A 25,865-nucleotide genomic window follows, 5' to 3' on the forward strand; every position below is an offset into this window, starting at 1 on the left:
CAAATTCCATCGCGCACTAAATGGATTTGTTCTTAATCCACACCTACTAGTTTAGTTGGCTCAACATGTGAAGGCCAACGCCTGTATTTAAGGGTGACGAAGTGAATAAGAGGCTGAATGACGTGACTTGATATCAATTCGCTCATTTCAGGATGTGAGTCAATCTGGTGTTTTGGTCGGCTAGCTATTGTCTTAGGATTATAATTGATTGAGGAAGACAGAAATATAATTATTCATCATGCTCTTCGTAATTGAGTCGACAATTTACAAATCATGTACCCGATTCTCACGGACATAAAGTACATACAATGAACTAGTTGTCTTATTCCTTCCATCCTCCTTAATGCTTAATCGTTACAATACAATCCATTAAAGACAAATCCTCACAAAGTTTCTAGGAGCACGAACAAACCCATACTATTTCCATGTACTAGAGTGCCACTTCCCCATTTTCCTGGTCAAGAAATGGGTAATCTAGGTAACCAACAACTGGATCTTGAGTGTAAAATGTCTCTCTGTTGTAACCATTCAATGGTGCATCAGCCTTGAATCGGTGGACCAAATCGGGGTTAGAGATAAAGAGCCGACCATACGATATCAAGTCCGCGTCTCCATCAGCCAGAGCCTTCATCCCGAGCTCTCGCGTGAAGCTACCACTCGACATGAAAGTACCTTGATAAGCTCTCCTCCAAGTTCTCATCAATCGAGCTTCTTCGTCCTCCTCTTCTTCGGTGTAATTTTTGGTGCCGTGGGCTACGAACCGAGGTTGAGTCACGTGGAGATAGGCCAGTTTGGAACCTATCTTGTTTTGAAACTTGTTCAATCTCTCGATGACCGCAAGGCCTAGGCCGAGCGGATCAGAGTCCGTGGCATCCATATGGTCGATTGCCGGCGAGATTCTAACTCCCACTCGATCAATGCCAACTTCTCCGGCCACTACTTTGACAATCTCCATCAAGAATCTGCATCTATTCTCGATTGATCCTCCAAATTCGTCTATTCTATCATTGATCGAGTCCTTTAAGAATTGATCGATGAGGTAGCCATGAGCTCCATGGACCTCAACACCGTCGAAACCTGAAGTCGAAATCGATTTGATTATTAATACTTATGCACAAATAAAACTTATTTTAGCAAACATCATGGTACAGTCATAGTTCATGGTCTAACCTGCTCGGATGGCATTTTCAGCTGCTCGGCGATATTGCTCGATAACCTGCCATACTTCATGTGTTTGGAGGGCTCTTGGTTTGTGAGGAACATCGAGAGTCCTATCGGGCATGATGATTCTCCATTTATCGGAGATAGATCGATTTGTCGATGAAATCGGCGCACCTCCACCAGGTTGATAAACTAATACAATCGCCATAATATTTCAATATCGTCAGAAACAAGTATAGAAGGTGAAACTTGATGGGCTAACATTGCCTAATTAGGAAAACGCTATAACAGCATAAAAAAAGAAATTGTCTAATCGAGTTTGTTCAAGTTGTGGTCATGTTCTTTAGGAGCTATAGAGAATATCTCGTGGTGTCAATTTGAGGGAAAAAAAAAAATCAGTACCATGATTGGTGGCACGACCAACGTGCCAAAGTTGACAGAAAATGATGCCGCCTTTGGAATGAACAGCATCCACCGCCTTCTTCCAAGCTTCGACTTGCTCTTCAGTGTAAATCCCAGGAGTACCTGGAAACCTGGTTTGACAACATTATATTTCTCGAAGTTAATGATCCTCCTATGACCCAAAACAAAGTTCATATTTCTAGCTGTCAAGCCATGAATAGAGTATAAATAGTTTGCTGTGCTCAGATGAACCACGGTGTATACAGAAGACAGCTGAATCTTGGGACAAGAGGGCATACCCGGCGGCCGTGTTGGAGATAAGGGTGCCTTCAGTGATGAGAAAACCACCCTTGGTCGATCTTTGCGCGTAGTACTCCGCATGCGCCGGCAACGGAATCTCTTTGATTGCTCTGCATCTCGTCAGGGGCGCTAGCACTACCCTGTGAGAGAGATCGAACTTGCCCACTTGGCATGGAGTGAAGAGGTTCACGGCCATTTCGTGCGTACCTTTGTATTCTCTGAGGATGAACAGCAAAGTTTGAAGATGGCGTGATTTGTGGTTTTGTGCTATATTGCTCATCGGTATTTATAGTTTGTTGTTACCATTTGAAGATTGCAGCAAAAACTCGGAAGATTCGCCTCAAGTCAGCTTTAGCATGCGGACGTTTGATTTTCATATGACTTTTTGCTCCAAGTCGTCGCACGTTGGGAAGGTGGAATTGCAATTTGGCCTTCCTTAACCTCATTTTCTTCAAGAAAAAAGTGTGTTAAAGACGTTAAAGAACAGAACTTGTGGTTTAAACGCTTCTATATATTCTTTCTTTTTGCCCGTCGTGGTTCTTACGTTGACCGTTCAACATTTCATCACCTGCTACGAAGTCGGTGGGAGGTTGGTTCCCTCAACATCTTTCACTTTGCTTTCTTGGGTGAGAAAAACCGTGATTGACTTCTACTTTGCGTGATTAGAATTCACCTGCCATGTGATTGTTTGATTATGCATGAGAAGAGCAAAATGGGTGGACGGTAAATAGAGTTCAATTTGGAATTCGCCATTGACTTCTAACAAATGCATTCAAGTGTTTTTCTTCGAGTGTAACTCTTGAAGAGAAGATTATTAAATCCTACCCAAAATGTTACTTCATGGATGTCATCATCGTAACTGTTTGGATATCAACTGAGCATATACACGAATATTATCAAGGCATTTGAATTTCTCAGACTCTATGCAAAAATTAAATATCATCATATTGCGATGTCTACTTAAGGATTAATATTCAGACACAACCCACATTGTTGTATCATCACAGCTAGTAATCTAGCTAGGATTTCCCAATATAGAAAGCGATGATTGATTGGCAATCATTTTTACGATAAGCTACCTTCCTCAAACAAAGAACACTTGAAATGGAAATCAAGATTTATTTTTGTGGGCGACCAAATCAATAGAAATTCGAATTTTATCCTTCAACTGCTACTCAATCTCCTTTATATAATCTTGTCCAAGCGTTGATTCCGAAGATTGTCCAATGGGTAGATTGGAAGTGGAAGAGTATAAAATGAGACCAATGTGCTGAAGAGCAAAATAGAAATCAAGAATCATAAATTCCAAAGTTCAAGAGAACTTCACACTTGTCTTTTGTGAGCTACAAATTGTAATCCTTGAGAAGCATTGAAAGTGATTTCTTGTGAGATAGTGAGATCTATCAAACTTGAGCATCATCGCTCTATTCTGTATTCTCTTATCGATTGACTAGTAGAATCTAGCTAGTAAGCTATCGGCGAGGAAGAGTGGATACGGGCTTGCACTAGGCCGAACCAATATGAACTTTGTGTGCAAATTTCTCTGTCTCTCAACTCTTGGTATTACTTTTGATAGAATGTTTTACATTGGTGAATATCATCATGCCACTGATAATATTCAAACTCTGTTCTTACTCGATCTCGATAATACTTAACTTTTTTTTTTTATCGAAATATAATCCTCAACTTGATTATTTTATTTCCGCATTAATTTATCAAGTTTTGTTAAAATCACTAATTCACTCCCCTCTAGGTGATGTTCTATCCTATAACAATCTCAAGGGAGATAATATTGATAGTGTCGACGTGCAACTTCGTCTTCACTCGAGTTGGGCTCTTAGAGCCATGAGAACCACAAAAATGGCAAGGAGAGGTCTCAATAGAGCCCAGGTAAACCCGTGCCTTCACCTATTGCCACCTTATTTTGTGGATAACATGGCGAAGATAGTGAACGATGTTAGGGGCTTGCCTTCGGTCCCTTTTTGCATCCCTTCAACATATCGTATCGTGTTGCATTGAGATGAAGGAGCACCTAAGAAAATCATATTTAGGCTTAAGCAATTCACTTCACCCATAAGGGAGGAAACTAACACATACGGGCTCACTGTTCCTCTTCCTCCTCCTCCTCCTCCTCCTCCTCCTCCTCCTTCTTCCACAAAGAGTTACATGCTTGATAGATATTGAACTTGCTCATTTAAGTATGGAGGGAAGCTTATATCCTAATAAGAATGAACAAACCAAGATGATGCTACAAGTACATTGTCGAGAACTAATGATGGTGGAGTTTTAGGTTGATCGATATAACCCATGAGTATTTGTACGTTTTGTGTTGCAATGTTGATGAGGTCACATCTGCTCACTTCCTTTTGAACAGACCAGGATATTATTGTCATCTAGTATTTTTCTTTTTAAATGCGCCATCTTAATTTTGTAATCTGATAAAGATTAATTCAGTAACGACTTCATTGGGAATCATGAAATCTTTTCGTGCCGGGAGCAAAGGGCTAGGCCGAACTTGCGACGGTTTGGAGGGGATCTTGATAAAGGCCCAATGCGGCACAACGGGAGAAGAACCGGGAGATATAAGTCAAAATCACAAACTGATTTTTGCATATGCTATGATCAAGGGATTGACAGCTCTTATAACATAAGTCTCTTTTGATTCATCGTTGCGATTTTAACCACTAGTATTCTCGTTGGTTTTCATTTAAGACTCCTCACCTAATAATAACCTGATGAAATAGAAGCTTTACTATAATATTGGAGATTGGAGAGAGAAACCCCCGGAAAAAACAAAAAGTACAGAAAGCAGAATAGTTCGGCTAAGAAGCATATGGAAGCACTCTCCTTAAAGGGATACGATACAATTTAACCTCTCAAACCCTCTCAACATAAACAAGCGAACATGGGAATAGCTTTTATGAACGAAAGAATATTTTTGTATAAGAACAACGAAAATAAGTGTGTCGTAAACAAACACAACTATTGGATTGAATAGAGCGATTAATTTGAAGACATACATGCTTGTCCGAAAAGTAAACTTTTATTAGAAGAAAATTCGAAATTTTTACCATGACTTTGTAGTGCCCAAGTGGCCAGTCAAGATCAGATATCATCAGGCACATCTAATAGGAAATATTCGCTTGAGCGTCCACCCCATCAAAAACAAAATATACGGGTGGTCTCACATTTTAAACGAAACAATTTCCTTCGATTTTTTCTACGCGGGACTCTTTTGGATGCGAATGATGGGCTTGCTTGGTTCAGCATTTGGAAGGGGTGTTGGGTCTCTAAAGTAGGGGTGAGCGTTTCTAGATTCTTTACGGGTTCCACTTGTAACCTGGAACCTACCCGTCGAAACAAGTTCCTCATTGTTTGGAACCCGAAACCTACCCGTCACACCTTGGAACCTGGACCCTACCTTGTCACGGGTTTTAGGGTCGGTTCCAGGGTACCCTAGAACCTATCAATTTCTTTTATTTTCTTTTATTTTTTTTCATTTTTATTTAAGCAAAATGAGAGTGAACGCTATAACATCTAAAAGAAAGTAGAAGTGAGTAATTTTAGGCTCTGTACATGTTACATTTAGAATCTGAAACCAATCCATTGGAACACGTTTATTATTTTTTGGAACCTGAAACCTAAAAAATTATTTGGCTCCAAATTATACACTCATCATCGGATGTCATAGAACATTGTATGATTGTGCAAAAATATATACCAAGAAAAATATAAAAATTTATTTCAGAATCTAGGGTCCAGGTTCCGGGTTCTAGGTAGTGAAACCTGGAACCTACTCGTTGGAACAGGTTTCTCAATTTTTGGAACTTGGAATCTACCCCGCATACCTTGGAACCTGGAACCAGAGTAGATCTACGGGTTCCGGTTCCAGGTTTTCGGTTCTACTCTGGAACCATGCTCACACTTACTCTAAAGTCCCTTAACCAAATGCAAATAGCGTTTGGTTCATTTTTTACTCAACTTTGGGAAAATGTAATTGTATCGCCAAAGGCTCTAAAGTTCTTTAACTCAAAGTAGCTCCGAAAGTACTTTGAAAAGTTGCATTTCCAAAATGCAACTACAACTTTTTATTTTTTTTTAATCTTTTTATCTTCTTCTTTAGTTTCTTTTTTTTTCTTTTCTCCTTCTTCCTCCATCTGCTTTCTCCTTCCTCTGCTTGTTGCTCCTTCCTCCGCCGACCATGGACCTTGGCGACAGCAGCCACCGAACGTTCGACAACTACACGTGGGCCGGCGAGCTTGAGCCTCGGTGACATGAGCCTCGGTCTCTCCAGATCTACCTCGGCCACGCTCAACCTCGAGCGAGCAAGGCTCGGGCTCGGCTCATCGACCTCCCAGCAAGGTCGGGCGAGGTCGAGCCCGACCTGTGGCCGATCATCGGCCACCGCCGTGGATGGCAACAGGCCCCGAAGAAATTAACGAAGGAAGAACAAAAAAAAAATGCAAAGAGAAAAAACTAAATAAAGTAATTAAAAAATAAAATAATTAAAAATTCAAATTATTTACAAAGGGTATTTTTTACCAAACGACATTTATATCAAAGTTGCTCTTCAATATGTTTTTAAAATACACTTTAGCAAATACTATGTGCATTTTAGAAATCTCCTTTAGCCCAATAGTATTTGCATTTTCTCAAGGACATTTCTCCAAAACTGAACCAAACAAGCTCAATAGCCATTCTATTTCTCATTTCTATTTCAGACCTATTTCTGCAAGAAGTTTGGGATAGAAATTTGTTTATTAATGCAATTTTATTTTTTGTATTTCTAGATCAAAAATTTGTTCCAAAAATAAGTTTGGAACATAAAGATAAAGTTAAAATTTTTAGCTTCTTTGTTTCTAGAATAGAAATGAGAAATATTTTTTTTCTCAACTCTTACTCCCTCTCTCTAGCATCCGTGTCGCTGGTTGTCAATTCGTCGGTCAACCCTTCGCCGCTTCGCTAGTCATCTCTAGGCCGTCTGCCGATCTCCGCTCTACAATTTCACTTGTGGCCGTCCACCGGCCGTCAATAGCTGGTCGGTCGCTTCACCTTCCCCCGCTCCTCGGCCACCGTCTGCCCACTTCCAATTGCCGGTTCGCCGGCCACCATCCACCGATTGCTGGCAACCCTAGAAATTTTATACTATTATCAAATGAATTTCTGTTCCAAGAACAGAAGTTTTGTATTGTTATCAAACACGTTTATTTGCTCAAAAAGTCATCTCGAAACTAGAAATAGAAAAATCTATTTTTGGCCAGAAATTGATTTCACAAAATGAATGGCTATCATTCACACCCTTTGTGTTTTTTTGCCACGTTCACATTAAACGACACCACGATGAAAAAAGAAATATAAACATCAATTTCTATTGTACGAAAAATCTCAAACTAATATTTTGATCATCGAAAATATCAAACTGCTACACATGTAACAAATTTACCCTCCAGTAGCTTCTATCAATTTTTGCCGTTAAATTATTGAGTTGGACAACACGTGACAAGTCCACTCGGGAAGCATAATACCACAAAAAAACTCAAATCGGTACATCCGTAACAAATTTACCCCAAACTAGTATACTTATGACAAATTTATTCCACCTTGGTAAAATAAGTGATAAATTTATCCAAAACTAATTTTTGGGATACCAAAAACTTCAAACTGATATATACGTGACACATTTACCCCTGTTAACTTTCGTCAAAAATTTTTGTTCAACTAAAAAAAACCCTTTCATCAAATTTTGTCGTTGAATTTAGCGAGAACTCTATATTGTCTTCCCCTTCATCAAGTCCTTCATCGTCGTCTTTGTATAAGGCCGTGAAATTGTGAACACCATTCAGCGAAAATAATTTAGGGACACTTTTAGTAATCCTAGTAGTACTCTTGAAAAATAACTCGACCAAGTACCAGTATATGGCCTAATCACTATGGAATGTGGCATCTTCTGTGAGAACATTAATGGTGGATTAAGCCCTTGCAAGTTTTACTTGACCTTCTACTCCCTCTTCAAGGTGAGCACAAGCAATGTCTTTTGGTATGCAGTAATTGTTAGGATTTCTAACCCCATTCAAAAGAGGGTACTGAGCATTTGAGATGACAACTTTTCTTGAGAAATCTAGGTTAATGAACACAGAGTTGCGGCGTGCAATCAAGTTTATTTTCTAGATTCCTATGAGATCACCTCTATATCGTCAATGGCTGAATTTTTCTATATAAATTTTTACCAAGAAGAAAAAGGCTCTGCAATTAATGTAAAATCAATTCGACCATTCATCATAGGCAACATCCTAAGGTAAAGAACAAAAAACCCCAGCGACAAATAGGGCTCATTCAAATTCATTTTCTCCTCCATTCACTCCGAAAATCTCTTCTTTCCATCGCCACTTTCGCCTTGCTTGACTGCGGTCTTTTGTCCTTTCTCGGTTTGCTCATTTACGGATCGAATAAGGTGGGTTTTATCTCACAGGATTGATTTTGTCGAGGTAGGAAAATAAGAGTCCCCCATTCCACCGATTTGTTTCCATCACGTTCGAGGCTCTATGTTTTCGAGGACCTTTCTCTCTTTCATTTTTGTTGGATCTCTTAGCCGTAAATTTCTAATCGCATGTCTGGTTGCTTTGCTTGTTGTCGGTTTGTGTCAAATTTGGTCTTATGTTTCTACCTCTCGGCCCTACATGATTTAGTGCTTGTTTGGAAATATCTTTGTACACTTACGTATTGCTTCCGCTATGCTGGTCATTTGTGTTAGTTCATGTACTCATTAGCATTACGTGGTCTTTTCCAACCTTGAATCGCACGTTCGTCGAATTTGTAACAAAAAACTTGCATATGAATTGTATGATTGACTCGATCTTTGCACGTAGAACTCGGCGTGCGCCAGCAATGGAATCTCGTTGATCGTTCTGCATCTCATCATGGGCGCCAGCACCACCCTGCGAGAGAGATCGAACTTGCCCATCTAACACGGGGTGACAAGGCTTGCGGCCATTTCGCACGTAGCTTTGTGTTCTTGTTAAGAGTGAACAACAAAGGTTGAGGCTAAAAGTCATGGGGACGGATTTGAAGACGGTCTGATCTGAGGTTGATCTATACTGGTCAATTGGGGTTTATAGTTTGTAGTTGCCATTTGAACATTGCAGCAAAAACTGGGAAGGTTCGGGGCAATTCAGTTTTTGAGAAGACCAAAGTCCGAACTTTCATTTGACTTTTAGCTCGAAGTCGTCGGACGTTGCAATTTGGCCGCCTTTAGCCTTCTTTTTCTTCAAGAAAATTGTTAAAGGTGGTGGACCAGAGGTGCACGTTGAAGAATAGACCGCGGGGTTCTGAAATTTCTTTATTTTCCTCTTTTTTGCCCAACGTGGTTCTTGCGTTTACCGTCCAACATTTCAGCGCCGGGCCGGAAATTCTAATGTTGCCTAACATAGTTTATAATAATGATAATGACAATTTCCTTTTTGCTTTCTTGGTTGGGAAAAACTATGAAGTTACGTTTGGTAGCCACGATAAAAATATGATATCCTGTGTTTGATTTCTGCTCAAGATAGTATAACGTCGAATATAAGAGGAATATAATCTGGATTAAAAAAATAACCAGTAGGGGAGGTGGTATAAAGGTGGATGGGATTTCTTATATCCATAAAAACAAAAATACAAATCGTTTTTCATTTGTTCTTTCAATATATCAATTACACATTTTATGTATATCTTGTAAATTATAATGTTACATTATTTTTATTAAAGAACGATGGAAGGGAATAAAAAAGAAATTAAAAAAAGAGTACGTGACCAATAAAATATAAGCAAATAAAAATGAAGTAGAAGAACTCAGATTTTAAATGAACAAATGCAAACTTTAAAAGGATCTTTCTAATCTGAAAAGCGAGGGGTGATGAGATTTCTAATAAAATAAAAACCTACCCTCTTCCTGTCCTTCTCCTCCGCATGTCTAGTTCGTGAGCTTCGCTGCTCCTACATAGTTCTTTCGTTCGCCTCAAAGATCCACTAAAACGGTGAGAGAGTTCAAGCTCCTTCTACTTTGTAACTCTTTGGTTCATGCAAAAGAAATAGTTTTTATGAATGAAGGAATATGTTTATATAAGAACAATGAAACGATGTATTTCGTGATCAGACACAACCGCATGCAATGGTTAATCTCCGGCCATTGATGTTTATCCAAAAAGTTTAACATTTATAACAAGAAAAGCCAAAATTGCTTAACCACAACTTTTCAAGCTCGGAAGTGCCCAGTCAAGATTACATATAATCAGGTGTATCCAATGCGAAAGGTTTGCTTGAGTGCCCATGCATTTTGTTTGGGATCTACTGACATGATAGTCCGACAGTACCGTCGGTTATTTTTTAACCTCACGATCTCTCAATCAATGAGTCATTTATGCAAAACATGCATTGATGATGTGTGAATCTATGGTTGGGACTGTACCGCCTCGATAGTACTCGTCGGCAAATCATTTTCCTCAAACAAAATAGTTCCTTCTATTTTTTTCATTGTGGGACTTTTTTTTTTCCTCCACATTCAGATTAGCAAACAGGAAAATTGTTCAATCAGTTTGAAACTTATTATACGGATGTCGATTCATTTCAAAAAAATTTCATTTTACCAATGTAGTCCAAAACCTTTGCACGAAAGTCCAATGTAGTTATTTTAGCCAAATTTCGCTGAAGTTGCTAACGTGGCAACGTGCTATGTAGGACAGCGACAATGACTTGACCGCAATGTCGGCAATTTTTTCAGCAAAAATTTTCCAGAATGATTACATTGAAATTTTGTGCAAAGATTTAGAACTAAATTGACAAAATTGAAAAGATTATGATTGAATTGACATTCAAACAATATGTTTATAATTGATTGGGTAATGTTCTCCGTTACAAAATCTCAAAGAAAACCGCATGGACGTCAGATTATTCTACTACTTTTAATAATCTCATCAAAATACGCCAACTCATACGACACCAGAGAAGGATTATAATTTATTGGAGAAGATGGAAATTTGATCATTCGTCAGACTCCACGTAATTGAGTCTATAATTCACAAATCATGTGCCCGATTTACACGGACATAAAGTACATACAATGAAGAGGTTGTCTTATTTCTTGCATCCTCCATAGTGCTCAATTTATACAACATTGTTCTAAGGAGTACGAACAAACTCATAGTATTTCCATTTACTAGTGTGTCACTTCCCCATTTTCGTGGTCAAGAAATGGGTAATCTATGTAGCCAACAACTGGATCTTGAGTGTAGAATGTCTCTCTGTTGTAACCATTCAATGGTGCATCAACCTTGAATCGGCGGACCAAGTCAGGGTTAGAGATGAAGAGCCGACCAAACGATATCAAGTCTGCGTCCCCATCTGCCAGAGCCTTCGTCCCGAGCTCTCGCGTGAAACCGCCGTTCGACATGAAAGTACCTTGATAAGCCCGCCTCCATGCTCTCATCAATCGAGCTTCTTCGTCCTTGCCTTCTTCTTTGGTGCGAGCAGCCATGAATTGAGGCCGAGTCACATGGAGATACGCGAGTTTGGAGCCTAACTCGGCCTGAAACTTGCTCAGTCTCTCGATGACCGCTAGGCCTAGACCGAGCGGATCGGAGTCCGTGGCATCAATGAAGTCGATTGCCGGCGAGATTCTAACTCCCGTTCGATCGGCTCCAACTTCTCCAACCACCACTTTGACAATCTCCATCAAGAATCTACATCTATTCTCAATTGATCCACCAAATTCGTCCGTTCTATCATTGATCGAATCCTTTAAGAATTGATCGATGAGGAAGCCGTGTGCTCCATGGACCTCAACACCATCGAAACCTGAAATGCAAATTCATATGATTATTAACACTTGTGATGCAACGAACAAAGTAATAAAACTACTTTAAGCATCCCTCATGGTATGACTACAATTCATGGGCTAACCTGCTCGAATGGCATTTTTAGCTGCTCGACGATGTTGCTCGATAACCTGCCATACTTCATGTGTTTGGAGGGCTCTCGGTCTGTGATAAACATCGAGAGTCCTGTCAGGCATTATGCTTTTCCATTTATCGGTGATAGATTGATTTGTCGACGAAACCGGCGCAGCTCCACCAGGTTGATAAACTAAGACAAACGCCATAATATGTCAATATTGTCAGAAGACTCGGAACCAAATCAAGATTGTTCAAGTTGTTATTAGGTTACTTATAAGGGAGTAAAATACATATTTAGTGGCGTTAATTTAAGAAAAAAACAATTAGTACCATGATTGGAGGCACGACCAGCGTGACCCAGTTGACAGAAAATGATGCCGCCTTTGGAATGAACAGCATCCACCACCTTCTTCCATGCTTCGACTTGCTCTTCTGTGTAAATCCCGGGATTACCTGGAAACCTGGTTTGACAACATTAAATTTGTTAAAGTTAATGATCCTCCTATGATCCAAAGCAAAGTCTGTATTACTTGCTGTTGTCAGGCAATGAATAGGGAATGAGCATATAGAGAAAACAACCCCATCCTGGGACAAGAGGACATACCCGGTGGCCGTGTCCGAGACGACAGTGCCTTCAGTGATGAGAAGACCTCCCTTGGTCGCTCTTTGCGCGTAGTACTCCGCATGAGCCGGCAATGGAATCTCATCGATCGCTCTACATCTCGTCAAAGGCGCCATTACCATCCTGTCACCACCACCACCACTACGCATGAATTCGAGACGCGCAGTTATTCTGTACAGATCTGTGCAGACTGTGTACGATACCTGTGAGAGAGATCGAACTTGCCCATCTTGCATGGAGTGAAGAGGTCCGTGGCCATTTCGTGCGCAGTGCTTGGATTCTGTCAAGAACGAACAACAAAGGTGGACACTAAAGATAATAATGGTGAAAAAATTTGAAGATGGTGCGATTTGAGGTTGATCTGCATTGCTCGCTTGGTATTTATAGTTTGCTGTTGCCATGTAAACCCTTGCAGCAAAATCGACGTAATTCATTACGTTGCATTGCATTTTGGCCTTCTTTGACCTTCTTTCTCTTCGAGGAAACAAAAAAAAATAAAAAATAAAAAGGTGTGTTTAAGGATGTCGGACCGAAGGTGCACGGTGACGGGAAATCGGCGAAATTCATCCCAAGGTTTTTTCCCCCAGTGGGGTTCTTACATCGACTGTTCAACATTTCATCACCCGCGGCGAAAATATCAATAATAATTTGGTCCCACACTTTATTACAATATTGAAGGAAAAAGACATTTTCCTCTTTGCTTATCGATTGGGAGTACTCTCATTGATTGTGTAGGAAAGCTGAAACTTTGGACCGTGCTTAGAGTTCGATTTGGACTGTGCCATTGACATTCTTCTAAACTCGAGATCGGGTCTTGGATGCCTACGAACAACGAGAGCGGTGAGGAGGTGGTCCGGTCGGAGCTCCGTATAAACCGGCCAATGCCCTTAGATTGAGCTGAGAAAAGGAACACAAGAAGTCCGAGCTCACGTGCCTTTAGCGGGCCATATGGTGAGCTGAATACTTCTTGAAAAATGCCAAAAAAAGTCTTAGATTTATTGTACTTTTTACCAATTCGGTCATAAACCTTTTAAGCTTATCAATTGAGTCCTAAATTTTTCTTCTTTTTTCCAATTTAGTCCTATTGGCCCGAAATACATGGCACAACAGCCACTAACGTGGACGATTTTTAATAATATTTTAATATATCTTTCAAAATATTTATTGATTTTTATTTTTTTCCCTTTTTTTTTTGGTTTTCTTCTTCGACCCTCGTCGATCGCAATGCCTCGTGGGCAAGGGTCGGGCGACCCTTTTCCAGCAGCCGAAGAGGGCTCGACAACCTTCGCCGACCTCTAAAGAAGGAAACCAGAAGAAAAAAACAAATAATTGATAATAAAAAAAACTTGACGAAAAATATATTAAAGTATTATTGAAAATAGTCCACGTTAGCAAAAGCAATGCCACGCAGGACGGCCACCATCAATGTCAAGAATTTTGGCCCCATAAGATTGAATTGGCAAAAAGTAAAAAGGTTTAAGACTGAATTGACAAAAGTGAAATTGGCATATGACTATTTTGACAATTTTTCCAAAACTGAGACGACTGCATTAATTGAAAATCAAACCTTGGTACGATCACAATTAGTTTTGTTGTTGGAAAAAAAATATATTGTTCTTTAACGCAATCAATGTATTGGAAAAACGGAGAGTTTTCTTCATCAGGTACAGTTAACCATTGCCCTGATGATCCTTATAACATAAGGAACACAAGAATAAGTGAGGCAATAACGATAAGTTCATGAAAGGATATAAAGACACATATTTATAAGAATGCTGTCTGGAAAAAAAATTGAAGTGGTTTTTTTTTCCATATTGAGCAGCTATCTTTATTATGAGATTTGGTCGAATTTTTTAATTAGGGTTTATTTGAGATTTTTCTATGATGTTGAGGAATTTTTGGGCAAAGTAAACCCTATATGAGAATTTCAAATAGACTTGCCAAAAATATAAACTGCTTTAAACCACCTAAGGGGAGAAGGCCCAATAAGCGGATCTCTCCCAAAGCTCAAGCCCACGTAGAAAAAACAGAGCTTCGTCCTCTGCGATCTCGCGTCTTCTTCCTCTTCGTAGCCGGTTAAACCCTAACCGCCATTGCCCCTTCAGAGCAGAAACCGCCAAGACAGAAGACGAATTGAGACACCCTCTTTCGATTGGGCGATGAGTTCTGGGCGATCACTGGGCTGATAATAAGTTTCCCGGAATCATCTGACCTGTCGGGCAGTTGACTTTTGAGCAATTCTTGACTCGAACTCTAAATTGAAAGATTGTCGGTAGGATTCTGATGGAATCGAAACCCGTTTGTGATAATGATGCTGCTCCAAGGAAGGTTGATCCATGCCCATCTTGGGAATTTTTTTTTTTTTTATTTAGGATTGATTATTGTTATTTCTGCTCAATGAAGAATTGCATTGGCTGTGGATGCTCTTCTTTGTATTTTGTTTCTAGGGTAATGGGTGTTTTGTGTCGTGATGTTGCAGATGAGATTTGCACCTAAAGCTCCTCCGGCTCGAAGGCAGAAACCTGCTGTTGTTAAAACGTATGAAAAAAACTTTCTAGGTTCATAGCTTTGCTCATGACATTGCTTTACTGGATCGTGAGAACACTCCGATTCATTGGAACTTTGTGTTAGATTTGCAGGGAAGTGAGAGATGATAATGACGATGACACAAAGGCTAAGGATTTGCTGCGGCACTTCAATGTATGTCTACGTTCATATTACTCTGTTTTGTCAATGTCGGTCTTCAGTGGATGTGTTTGAATGTTTTTGCATAGGGTTCTTTCGGAAACTTGACTTTTACCGTCATTGATCCCAGGAAGGTATCATGAAGGAGAAGCCCAAAATTGAGAGAAAAGGTATAGTCTTTATTGACATTTCGTTGAATTTAATTTAATTGGAGTTTCCAAAGGTGAAGCTGTTTGCTGAGAAATTATGCAATGGTTGTTCATGCGAGACTTACGATTACGGATGACATGCTGATTGTCACGACCTTGGTGTTGGAGGTCAATAATGGAGGAAAAGAACATAGGAAAAACATATATGTTAGCCAATGACACGGTGTTTGAAAATCCTGTGATATTTGCTCAGTTTCGTACTTCATAGATGTGAATAGTGGTGAACTTAGCGCTTTAGCATGACCTGGACTTTTGCTCTGGAGTGCTAGTTCTTGCCTTCTAATGCAATTTTAGATCCTTGCCATATGTCCTCCAATGAAGGAAGAAATTTATCATTCACCTATCATATCGTGAATGGTTTCTTCTGCATTAAAAAACGAAAGCATTTGGTTATGGACACTTGTGGATTTGGTTACATTGGGTTTTTGCCTTGTGCATTTTACAGTGGCTCCATCGCAAATCGCATTTGGTTATGGAGGGACTTCGACTTCATTGAAATCATATCATGCTCGGAAGGATCAAAAAAATGTTAACCCATATCAAGGTCCAACTTCTGACTAAAAAACTTAGCCTCCTCCGCACTTACTTAAGCTGCAGTTATCCTTTCAAACTTATTAGATTTGTGGTCTTTATAGGTATTTCCAATGGTCCAGGCCCGAGAGAGGAGAAAGAATACAGAGAACCTTGGGTTGGTAAATCATGCAATGACATATCGCTTTATACTTAGTTGTTCAATAATTAAAAGTTCCTTTTCTTACTTTAACTCGTTGGCAGGATTATTACAGTTACTATCCTGTAACTCTTCCTTTAAGGAGACCATATTCAGGAAATCCAGGTACACTATCCTGTTCATTCATTCGAAAATTTACAGCTCCTAATAATACTTTTATTTCCACTGACGTGTTGTGGGTTTTGATATGGTCACCATGTTTAGTTCACAAATAATTAGCACAATGTATTGATTTTGTCATGACTTCAAGATTATCTGCAACACTGTGTTTTTCCTTGCAGAACATCTTGATGAAGAGGAGTTTGGGGATGCCTCCAGTAGTGCAACTTATGACGAAACTAAACTAAACTCAGCCACAGAACTTGGCCTAATGGTTAGTATTTTGATAAATAAATATCAACTGGGTGAAGTAATCGAAACTAAGGAAAGTGCCATAACACATGTAGGACAGTCAGCATGACGGAAGTTTGGAACCCAGTATGTTCTTTATTCAGTTACCTCCAACAATCCCAATGGCAAAGCGTTTGACAACTGCAGAAGGGAACGACACAACCGAAAGCTCAACATCCTCTGAGGTTTTGGGTTCCTCAGAGAAGAGATGCAGTTTAGACGAGTTGCCAGCAGGGTTGATGGGTAAAATGCTGGTGTATAGAAGTGGTGCTGTCAAGCTCAAGCTCGGTGATACTCTCTATGATGTGAGTACTCTTCGGAACCCACTTCATATATCATTTTGTTTCTCGATGGATGCAGAGGGGCAATGTTCGTGCCAGTGATTTTGAGAAGTAGTAACAATGATTATGTCATAGCTTTTTCTCCCTTTGAATCTTTAGGACCATTGTGGTCTTGAGGGGGCAAAAGGATGTGTATGTGTATCTTATCTGTGGGGTTCAATGCAGGTATCCTCGGGTTTGGATTGTGTGTTTGCTCAGGATGTTGTGGCCATCAGCAAAACAGAGAAGCACTTCTGCGTTGTTGGGGAGCTCAATAAGCGCGCCATTCTTACTCCAGATGTGGACTCAATATTAGATAGCATGAATGAATTATGACCATCTTTCCCTTCATTCAGGTACATTTTCGCAGCACAATAACGCGTGAGCGGATGATTAAATTTTGTGAACGTGAGGTTATGGTGTTAAGGTGGGGCGTCGGATTGACAATTCCCACAATAGTTCGGTTTTGAGATAGAGAGAGTTCAAAAATAATTTTGTACTTCAGCTTCCTTTTCTCATCATGTAGACAATCAAGTTTTGTTCTTTCCAAATCGAAGGGATAATGTCACTCTAATTGAAGAGATTATGACATTCAGCTTGTAGCCGGAGTCACCTATCCTGCTTGTGGTTTCTCATGTTGGTACTAGAGGAACTTCAATTGATAATAATAGTTTTGACTTTTAAGGAATTGTTGCGTGTGTGTGGATGTTGCAATACAAGGCTTGAAAAGTTTAGCAAGCAAGAAATGAAGACATTGACCAAAAAAATTGTCTTCTAATGCCGGAGAGACATAAGGGAGTATTTGAGGGGGAAGGTATGTCATGTAACGCTTCATTCGCATGCGTTGACGCGACATAATTTTCATGCTTAGGTCTATACCGACATAGCAACTCATGGCCCAAATCTTGTTGCTACCATTATTAGGAGTTGGTGGTTTAGCGGATTCAATTTAGTCCATGAATTGTATCAAAATGTTTAATGTCATCATGGGACAACATTGAACAAATTAAAAGTTTATAGACAACATTGCATATTGGGTTATAATTCAGAAACCACGTCGAATAAATTATTTTAAATTCAGAAATCACATTGTAAAATGAGTCAAAGTCGAGGAAGAAAACATATATACTAGTGTGGGAACGAAAAGCATCGTCTTTCCTTCCCTTTCTAAAGCTTTTTTTGGCACAATATCCCTTGGTCATTTCTATTAATCATTAATGATAATTCAAGTTGCACTACGTATCAATGGGTAACGTTTACCGTATCATTAAGAAAGCTGCTAACGAAATAACAAGATTTTCCCGTACATTCCGAAAATGCTACCATCGCCAAGTAAAAAAAAAAAAAATTACCATTTTATGGAAAGAGATTTTGCAAATTCGAAAAGATGCTTGGTGATTCCAAAGTTTGATTTACCAAGGAGTTGGCAACGGAAAACGTGCAAGAATGTTGTGTGGACATTGCTGGGGCCGTCTCTATTCGTGCAATAATAATTCCCAAATCCTTCTTGACCTTTTCCCATTGCGTTCGATCAGTGACATATATCCCACCACATAAATTCGACAGATCGTGAATGGGACACAACACGTTTCCCTCCTCCACGGATGCAACGACAGCGTCTTTCAACGACCAACATAAATATAATCCTTGGACTTCTTATTCAATCTAATCACACGTTATTCGATCCTAGGTCCCCCGCGATCAGAGAGTAAATTTGTCACGGACATGACAGTTTGAGATTTTTTATTAAATTTATCACGGATACACTAGTTTGGAGCTTTTCGTGGAATACTGAGCAGTAATCTTTTAGTGATTACTCTTAGGGAGCCTACCAAATTATTGCCAGCCGCCTTGAATCATTAAGCATCTGAATTATTCTAACATTCACAAGGGCTGTTACTGTTCCTAACGAAACGTAGGCTATGGTTTTGCCCACCCTCGACGAGTTTATTTCACAATTTCGACATCTAATTAAGGGTCACGCTCGAAAAAGAGACCCTCGTCAAAAAATAAAAATAAAAAAATCTACCTCACTCCCACATCTTTCCCCTCTCTTCGCCCCGGTCACCGCGGTCCTCTGCTCGCCGCTGCCGCTGCCGCTACTCTACCGTTGCTCCGCCAGTGATGTTGCCGTCATCGTTGCTCCGCCGACGCTCGTTGTCGTCGTTCTCTAGTCGGTACTCTTTGCGCTCGTGTTTCTTGTGCGTGCCCGAGAGAGAGAGAGGAACCACAACCAGACGGCGATGGTGGGGGCAAGGAGGACAAGGCGATAGTTGTCTGAACATTCATTAGAGATGTACGACAGTGATTGGGACGGCACAAGGAGGACAAGGCTAACGGATACGTCCGTCATGCCAGAGGTGATGCGGGGAGAGAGAGAACGACCGAACGAATGAATGAATGACAAAAGTTTTTACGTGTGAGTAAATTGCATCATATGGAGGTCTGATTGGGGTATTCACGAATGGGAAAAGTATATACTAAAAAAAGAAAAATTCTTCTCTGACGGTACTGTCAAAAACTGTATAATTTCAATAGTAGATCTGCACACTATCACCTCGTGTTTTGCATGAAGCAATCATTGATTAGAAGATCGTGTGGTCGGAAATAACCGACAATCTTGTCGGACTGTCAAGCTAACAGCTTTCAACCAAAAATTACACAATCACTATCTAGTGTACCTTCCATTTAGGACATAGCACATGGTTTGTAGCGCAAAAATTGGCCGAATGATCATGTGCACAGTCCGTAAATAGGGCCCTTTGCAATGTGTGTCGAGAGAGAAATTTGTGTATTCTTAGATTAAACACGTTGTGTATGTAAAATTAAGAGTTAATACCACACAAAAAAAAAAAAAAAGGAAAAAACAACCTCAAACCCATTATACCTGTGTAAAATTTACCTCGAACTAATTTTTAGATCGCCAAAAATATCAAACTAATACACCCGTGACAAATTTAGCCAAAACTAATTAAATCGGTATGCTCATGACATATTTATCCATGTTGACTTCCGTCAAATTTTACGATGAAATTGTCGAGTTGGACGGCACATGAAAATAACTCAATTGACAAAGCAAGTTCACATGGAAAAATCTATATCAGTTTGAGTTAAATTTATCACGGATACACCGATTTGGGGTTTCTCGTGAATAATTAACCCTAAAATAAAGACGAAACCACAATTACGCATGAGGGAAGCAAATCATAGTAAAATGATTACTACTCTTATTGTACATCATGGAGTGCGATTTGTGGTGGAAGTCCATCCCACTGATAAACAATGCTTGGGAAGTTTTGCATCTACAGAAAGCAGATGCAACAGTGGCAAGACGGAATGAAAGACTTTTATTTTCTTGTATCTTAAAAAAAAAAAAAATTTCTCAATCACGTATGCGCTCGAGTCAAGGAGGCAGTAGACTTTTCAAAACGACAACGTCTTCTTTGTTATTTATTTTCTTATTCTTCATTGCTTAAGACTCAAATATTCAAATGTCATTGTCGGAAGATTACGGTGTAAAATAATTGAGGAATAATGTCACATGGGGTCTCTTTACTCTTTGCTGAAATTCAAAATGGTCCCTAAAAAAAAGGAAGGAAAAAAAAAAATTCTACCGCTAGTTCTTCAGTTAAATTTGACTGTCGTGGTGTGGGAGTTGGCTAATCGGAGAACACGTGTCGCATTTTGATTGGCCCATGCGGGTGCTGGTTTGGCTAATGTGATGCCAACTATGCAATTTTCTTTTTTCAAAATAATGGAGGAGATAATTTACTTAACACTGAATCACCAACAAGAAAAATTTATCTTTCGCCTTTTCCACGTTATAGCTCATGTACTTCCTCCTAAGGTTTCGCCATGGCAGCCGCTAGACCTCATGTTCGCGACCCGGTCGCGACCAGCATCGGCAAAAAATAGAGGGATCTAATAATGAACTACCCATCTGCCAAAAATCACTAAATACTTTACTTTTAGGCTTCTAGGCGTTCTTCCACATTCGCATCATCAAACCCCGTAGCTGTATGAAAGCGTCTGATTAGCCAAAGTCATCTTAAGTTAAGGGCTCAACTGATTAATAAACTCTAACCCATGATTTTGCGTTGATGTGGACGTTTACTGTTTCGCGAGGAGACCAAGACCGTAATTGTTGGACAGGGGTTCCCGTGACACGTGCTGTTTTTATTACAAAGAGAGTTGTTAAGGATTGTCCGGTGACATTGGACCTAGGTTTCCCCTCTTGTTTTCTTCTTTTTCGCTCTGGAATCTAAAGTAGAGACCAATCTCTCTCTCTCTCTCTCTCTCTCTCTCTCTCTCTCTCTCTCGCCTGCCCTTCGTTATCGACATCTTTCCGGGTCCCAAATCGATATTGGACTATACACTTGAGGGGAAAAGACGAAAGCATCCTAGGCTGCTCACGGGGTCATCGGGACCAAAGATCATCTGGCAAATAAAGAGACAATGAAGGATTGGTCCATGGTGAAATGCACTAAATGATGATCGAGACTACGTTAAAAAATGTGGGACATCTGACGCCGAATCACTCGTACGGAGAACGATTTTCGCGGACATGGAAATAAAGAGATGAAACATGTCGTTCTGAATTTAGTAATCTGTTATATAGAGCCAAGTCTTCGTCATCGAAAAAGCATTCATACAGTAGATTGGAAATGTGTTGCATCAATCATTCGACTTGTGATGCCTATTGAATGTTCTTTCTTATGCATATCTAACACCGTGATCGACGGCTGGCAATCTCGAAATCCTGTTGGCTAAAGAGGAGGGCTAGCTCATCTCCGATTGAATTTTCATTGTTGGAGCAGATAGGAGCAGCCATTTTATCTGGCATGTGTAGTTTTGATTTTCCAATGGATTTTACGCCTTTCACTAATGGAAATTTTTTTGATGTAGTGAGTAATAGCTCCGGTTATTTGTTTTTCAAAAAAAAAAAAAGTATGGTCGCGAAACACGTCTACAATACTAGCTCTAATCTAGCATAGCTCGGAATATAAACAGTACAGTAGTCAACTAGTGTCATAGACAAGCTGTGAACTAATTAAACTTAATGGGCACCTGTTTGAGTAATCATTTTCAAGATCCAGTCCAGAGTCGCGGCATATATCATGTAGACCATCTCATAGAGTGAATTCCATAATGTTTCCGTCATCATTATTCAAGGTCTTGTAAGTAGTTCCCTATATCTTATGTCAGCATTTACCGACCATCTAGGTTTTAGGTGGATGCTATTTAAATTTATCTAGTAGTACACCTGTTACAATCTCGTTAATGGTAAGATTGATGAGAGAAAAAAAAAAAAAAAGACACGCACATTTTATGTGGATCATCTTATTTGAACACAAACGAAGAAGAAGAAGAAGAAGAAACAACAGCGATTAAGGAAAAGTGGATAAAAATCCCCGAGATCGATTGATCTACAACGAAAGTATGTTTTTTTTTATCTTTTCATCAACCCGACCCTTAAGAAGTTGTCTCCGGCGAGGGTCATTTTAGACTATTTCGAAAATTTAGGGCGGGCCTATAGACATTTGAAGGGTAGAAATAGCGCGGGCCACATCATATTCCGCAACATGTTTAGTGGTTTCTAGGACGATTAATACGGACAGCGAATGTGGTTTCGGAAAAAAAAAACGTCATCTTCTAGGGCCAGATCCGGATTTGTTTATATGCGGTCTCATCTACTCCAACGCCACACGCTTTTGACCTGAGCACAATAATGGAAGCTACTCTCGCAAGATTTCTAGGAGAGAATGGAAGAAGCAATTACACAAAGAGAGCTTGTATTGGGGCAACGGGGGGTGATTAGGTGGGATAGTTTTGTTGATTCGGCACTGATACGAAGGGGGCAAAAGTGATGAGGGGTAGATGAAGATTTGATGTTTGATAGATTTAGAATATTCCAGTTTGACATTCTGTTGCTATTTAATTAAGTTAAGTTAAGAAACATGTTTAGTATAGAATCTTTGAATTTGTTGTTTCCGTATTAAGCTCTGAACTTTAGTGACGATGTCTTCTTCTTTTCTTTTTCTTTTTTTTTTGGGTCGAAATAAGGATGTCTTATTTGATATCACTGGAATCACATTGACAAGAAAATTAAAGTTGATAAATGTACCCAAAAAAAAAAAAAACATAGACGGTGGTAAGTGGCAAAAAGAGTTGGGAAATCATTCAAATTGACATTGGTAGATTCATATAAAAGTTGATAAATTTTAGGCAGTTGGAAGACAAAAATCTCAAACTGGTATACCTGTGATAAACTTACTATAAGTTAATTTTTTTACCATCAAAAATCTGAAACTTGTACTTCTACCCTCTGTTAGTTTCCGTTAAATTAGGTTAATACCACACACAAAAAAAAAAAAACTTCAAACTTGTACCCATGTGATAAACGAAGGGTAAAAATCCTAACCTAGTACACCTGTCGGTTGTCACGTATCATCCAACTTAGCAATTTAATAGTGAGATTTAACGGAAATTAACGAATGGTAAATTTATCACATGTGTATCAATTTAAGATTTTTCGCGGTTAAAAAATTAATTTAGAATAAATTTATCACAAATGTACCGTTTTGAGGATTTTCGTGATGCTAACCACTTTACGTAATCAGAGCATACTTATCTCTTTCGCTTATGGACTTCGCTTATGATACAAAGACACACGAAAAGTCATAATATGTTCCAAAATGCTTTGGTAGGTAATTAAGGTTCCTCCGGATGCAAAAAACGTGCTACTTCATCTAACCAGACGAATTTGGTCAACAACAGCCTATGGATTCATCTTCTTGGTAGGTCTAACTCTGCCAATCATCGATGGAGAAGAAAAAGAGTTTCACAAGTTCCGCTAAATTCCCAATCACGTGTGGCAGTAAAAAACTAAGCTAGTTGTAAGCATGCGTGGGCATCAGTAACCAATAAACTAGTTGTAGCAGTGCAATTTTCGATACTTATATTGAGATCAGCAGTGCTAGTTAGGAAAAAATGCACACCACGTATCTTTTCCGATCACCGTCGGCACCGCCCGCAAATCTACAATTCCGGCACTTATGGGCACGTCGATTCGTTCGTCGGGGTTTTTGCCAAGAGAGCCGTAGTCGTGAGATGTTTTCTTTTTCTATTTAGAAGATGTGCGAGCGTTGGCTAACTCGAACGCTACGTATCACTATAAAATGGACAGATCGCACTCATTGTTACTTTTTTCGGTTCTAGAACAAGTTCCAAAAGCAACGGGACAATCACCTCGTGAACAAGTTCCAAAGCCTCATTCATGCATGTTGTGCTCGAGTACTAAGATCATCTTCTTGACAAAGCCTCGTCCATCGACCATCTTCTTGGAAAAAGATGGGAGAAAAAGCACGATGCCCTTCAGCAACTAGCCTCTTATTTTTGTTTTTTTATTGCTGATGCTATCATATACATTGGTGCAAATTCTTATACAAGTCCCTCTCCTTAATTCAAATTATTCCGCTGGCCAGCCATTCCCCTTTGTTGCAATCGAGGAATGGAGACAGAGATTGAAGATTGGACCCCACGTTCGCTTGATCGTGGGCGCACCCACTGAGGTTCCAGCTCTGGACCATCTCCTCTGAGAACATCATGGCTTGTTCCGTGGAAGGACTAGAAGAAGCTGACGAGGTACTGTTGTAGGAGCCGTAGTTGCAGCAGCCGAAGCCGCGGAACTTGTCGGATAGGTCGGAGTTCAGGAGCTCTGACAAGTCCATCTGGCTGAAATCGAAGTCCGTCGCCAGGTGATCTTCGCTGCCGGCAAGACACGGGGCTTTGCCATCTGCATTTTTGTTCTTCGCAGCAGGCACGGCGTCGGTTTGGGTCGTGGTGTCGGCGTTGGCGCGGTGATGTTGTTGTTGTTGTTGTTGCTGCTGCATGGCTTGGGGGCGGGCTTGCGGAGGAGCGAGGAACAAGACCCTGGAGCACTTCAAGGCCTTAGTCCTCACCACTTGGGTTGCTGGCCGAGAGTTGGCGACGACCTTGGGCTTCATGATTCTGGTCTCTTTCGACGGCTTCGGCTGGTCTTTCACCTTCTTGCTCACAATGGTGTTCCAGTAGTTCTTTATTTCATTGTCTGTTCGCCCTGGGAGCCTCCCCGCGATCAGAGACCACCTGACCATTGACCACAGTTTAAGTAAAAAATCCATTGACAGTAAGCATCATCTTCTCGAAAAATCTTCATTTTCTCCAGCATAACAAACCGGGAATTGAAAAGATGAAAAGCGAGTATAAAGGTGAAGACCTGTTGCCCAGGAGCTTGTGCAGCCTGATGATGAGCTCCTCCTCGTCCGCCGTTATGTTGCCTCGCTTGATGTCGGGTCTCAAATAGTTCAACCACCGGAGCCTGCAACTCTTGCCGCATCTCTTCAAGCCTGTCTCGGACAAACAAGAAAAACACGTGAATTACACCAGATGAACCACGTCAACATTCTCGATCATCATCATCATCATCATCCCTGTCTCTCTACTTCCAGACAACAAGCTACTTCCATTTCAAGAAATTCGCGCGGCGAGCGAATGCGCCGGCGCCGTTTCTCACCTGCTTTCTTGGGGAGGTTCCTCCAGCCTCCTTCGCCATGGGCTCGGATGTAATCCATGAGGCCTCTGTCCTCCTGAGCCGTCCAGGCTCCTCTGTTCAAGCCCACCTTCGCGCAGCAAGGGCTTCTTCCCATCTCTGGTTTTGTGGGCGCTGGGTGTCGTCAGTCAGTCTCTTCCAGTGAAAGAAAAGGAAGGAACCTGAGGTCGTTGCTGCTGTGTGGACGACGTACGTGCGCTCCTGTTCTGAGTCTTTGGTCTCGTGTGTCGTCGGATCCTGGACAGACCACTACTTATAACCCGACCCTTTTTTTTTTTTTCCATGGTAATTCATTGCATCACATCTATTATTAGGGAAATTCGGAAATTGTTCCACCATCGACGTGGTCCTCGTGTCTTTAAAATCAATGTGCCAAAACCTTTTTTTTTTTCTCTTTTATTTTCAAGCGGGTCATTTTCCATTAACTATCATGGGACCATCTTTGATTGCGCAAATAATGTTTCCATGAATAAGACCTCAAGCAAGTGTGAACGTCGATTTACAGGCCCGAACATGTATTCCTTCTTATG

General features: G+C 40.3%; 4 protein-coding genes across 5 annotated transcripts; 1 reads left to right on the plus strand and 3 right to left on the minus strand.

Moving 5' to 3' along the window:
- Positions 1–194: 194 nt before the first annotated feature.
- On the minus strand, positions 195–2,141 carry LOC115756357 (12-oxophytodienoate reductase 3-like). Its single transcript, XM_030696082.2, has 4 exons — positions 1,863–2,141; positions 1,564–1,694; positions 1,171–1,353; positions 195–1,077 (listed from the first exon to the last, which is right to left on the minus strand). Exons 1-4 carry the CDS (start codon positions 2,057–2,059, stop codon positions 431–433), a joined length of 1,158 nt encoding a protein of 385 aa, XP_030551942.1. The 5' UTR covers positions 2,060–2,141; the 3' UTR covers positions 195–430.
- Positions 195–12,741, minus strand: LOC115756358 (12-oxophytodienoate reductase 3-like). 2 transcript variants are annotated; one of them, XM_030696083.2, is made up of 6 exons: positions 12,615–12,741; positions 12,394–12,534; positions 12,120–12,250; positions 11,797–11,979; positions 11,049–11,691; positions 195–501 (listed from the first exon to the last, which is right to left on the minus strand). In XM_030696083.2, exons 1-5 carry the CDS (start codon positions 12,668–12,670, stop codon positions 11,054–11,056), a joined length of 1,149 nt encoding a protein of 382 aa, XP_030551943.1. In that variant the 5' UTR covers positions 12,671–12,741; the 3' UTR covers positions 195–501; positions 11,049–11,053. The 2 variants fall into 2 exon arrangements, with proteins under 2 accessions (XP_030551943.1, XP_048133763.1); XM_048277806.1 differs by lacking the exon at positions 195–501 and adding an exon at positions 10,924–10,995 and having other exon boundaries at positions 11,032–11,691.
- A 1,660-nt stretch (positions 12,742–14,401) lies between these two features.
- LOC115756363 lies at positions 14,402–17,427 on the plus strand. The gene is made up of 10 exons (XM_030696090.2): positions 14,402–14,739; positions 14,891–14,949; positions 15,051–15,111; positions 15,227–15,266; positions 15,751–15,849; positions 15,941–15,993; positions 16,080–16,140; positions 16,317–16,408; positions 16,482–16,730; positions 16,932–17,427. Exons 1-10 carry the CDS (start codon positions 14,695–14,697, stop codon positions 17,079–17,081), a joined length of 909 nt encoding a protein of 302 aa, XP_030551950.1. The 5' UTR covers positions 14,402–14,694; the 3' UTR covers positions 17,082–17,427.
- Positions 17,428–24,057: 6,630 nt separating this feature from the next.
- Positions 24,058–25,468, minus strand: LOC115756359 (transcription factor MYB1-like). The gene is made up of 3 exons (XM_030696084.1): positions 25,300–25,468; positions 25,003–25,132; positions 24,058–24,872 (listed from the first exon to the last, which is right to left on the minus strand). The coding sequence occupies exons 1-3, from the start codon at positions 25,430–25,432 to the stop codon at positions 24,209–24,211; spliced, it is 927 nt and encodes a 308-aa protein (XP_030551944.1). The 5' UTR covers positions 25,433–25,468; the 3' UTR covers positions 24,058–24,208.
- Positions 25,469–25,865: the final 397 nt, after the last annotated feature.

This window comes from Rhodamnia argentea, chromosome 4 (assembly GCF_020921035.1).
Source record: "Rhodamnia argentea isolate NSW1041297 chromosome 4, ASM2092103v1, whole genome shotgun sequence".
Classification (NCBI taxonomy): domain Eukaryota; kingdom Viridiplantae; phylum Streptophyta; class Magnoliopsida; order Myrtales; family Myrtaceae; genus Rhodamnia; species Rhodamnia argentea.

Bases quoted from the DNA above. Each gene is read 5' to 3' on its own strand.
- LOC115756357 (XM_030696082.2), bottom strand. From the start codon at position 2,059: ATGGCCGTGAACCTCTTCACTCCATGCCAAGTGGGCAAGTTCGATCTC. The intron at 1,354-1,563 runs GTACTGATTTTT...CGATTGTATTAG, and splicing joins TGGTCGTGCCACCAATCATG to TTTATCAACCTGGTGGAGGT. The intron at 1,078-1,170 runs GTTAGACCATGA...TTTCGACTTCAG, and splicing joins TGAAAATGCCATCCGAGCAG to GTTTCGACGGTGTTGAGGTC.
- LOC115756358 (XM_030696083.2), bottom strand. From the start codon at position 12,670: ATGGCCACGGACCTCTTCACTCCATGCAAGATGGGCAAGTTCGATCTC. The intron at 12,251-12,393 runs GTATGTCCTCTT...TTGTCAAACCAG, and splicing joins GTCTCGGACACGGCCACCGG to GTTTCCAGGTAATCCCGGGA. The intron at 11,980-12,119 runs GTACTAATTGTT...CGTTTGTCTTAG, and splicing joins TGGTCGTGCCTCCAATCATG to TTTATCAACCTGGTGGAGCT.
- LOC115756363 (XM_030696090.2), top strand. From the start codon at position 14,695: ATGGAATCGAAACCCGTTTGTGATAATGATGCTGCTCCAAGGAAG. The intron at 14,950-15,050 runs GTATGAAAAAAA...TTAGATTTGCAG, and splicing joins AAACCTGCTGTTGTTAAAAC to GGAAGTGAGAGATGATAATG. The intron at 16,731-16,931 runs GTGAGTACTCTT...GGTTCAATGCAG, and splicing joins TCGGTGATACTCTCTATGAT to GTATCCTCGGGTTTGGATTG.
- LOC115756359 (XM_030696084.1), bottom strand. From the start codon at position 25,432: ATGGGAAGAAGCCCTTGCTGCGCGAAGGTGGGCTTGAACAGAGGAGCC. The intron at 25,133-25,299 runs GTGAGAAACGGC...TGTCCGAGACAG, and splicing joins GAACCTCCCCAAGAAAGCAG to GCTTGAAGAGATGCGGCAAG. The intron at 24,873-25,002 runs GTCTTCACCTTT...GTCAATGGTCAG, and splicing joins CACAAGCTCCTGGGCAACAG to GTGGTCTCTGATCGCGGGGA.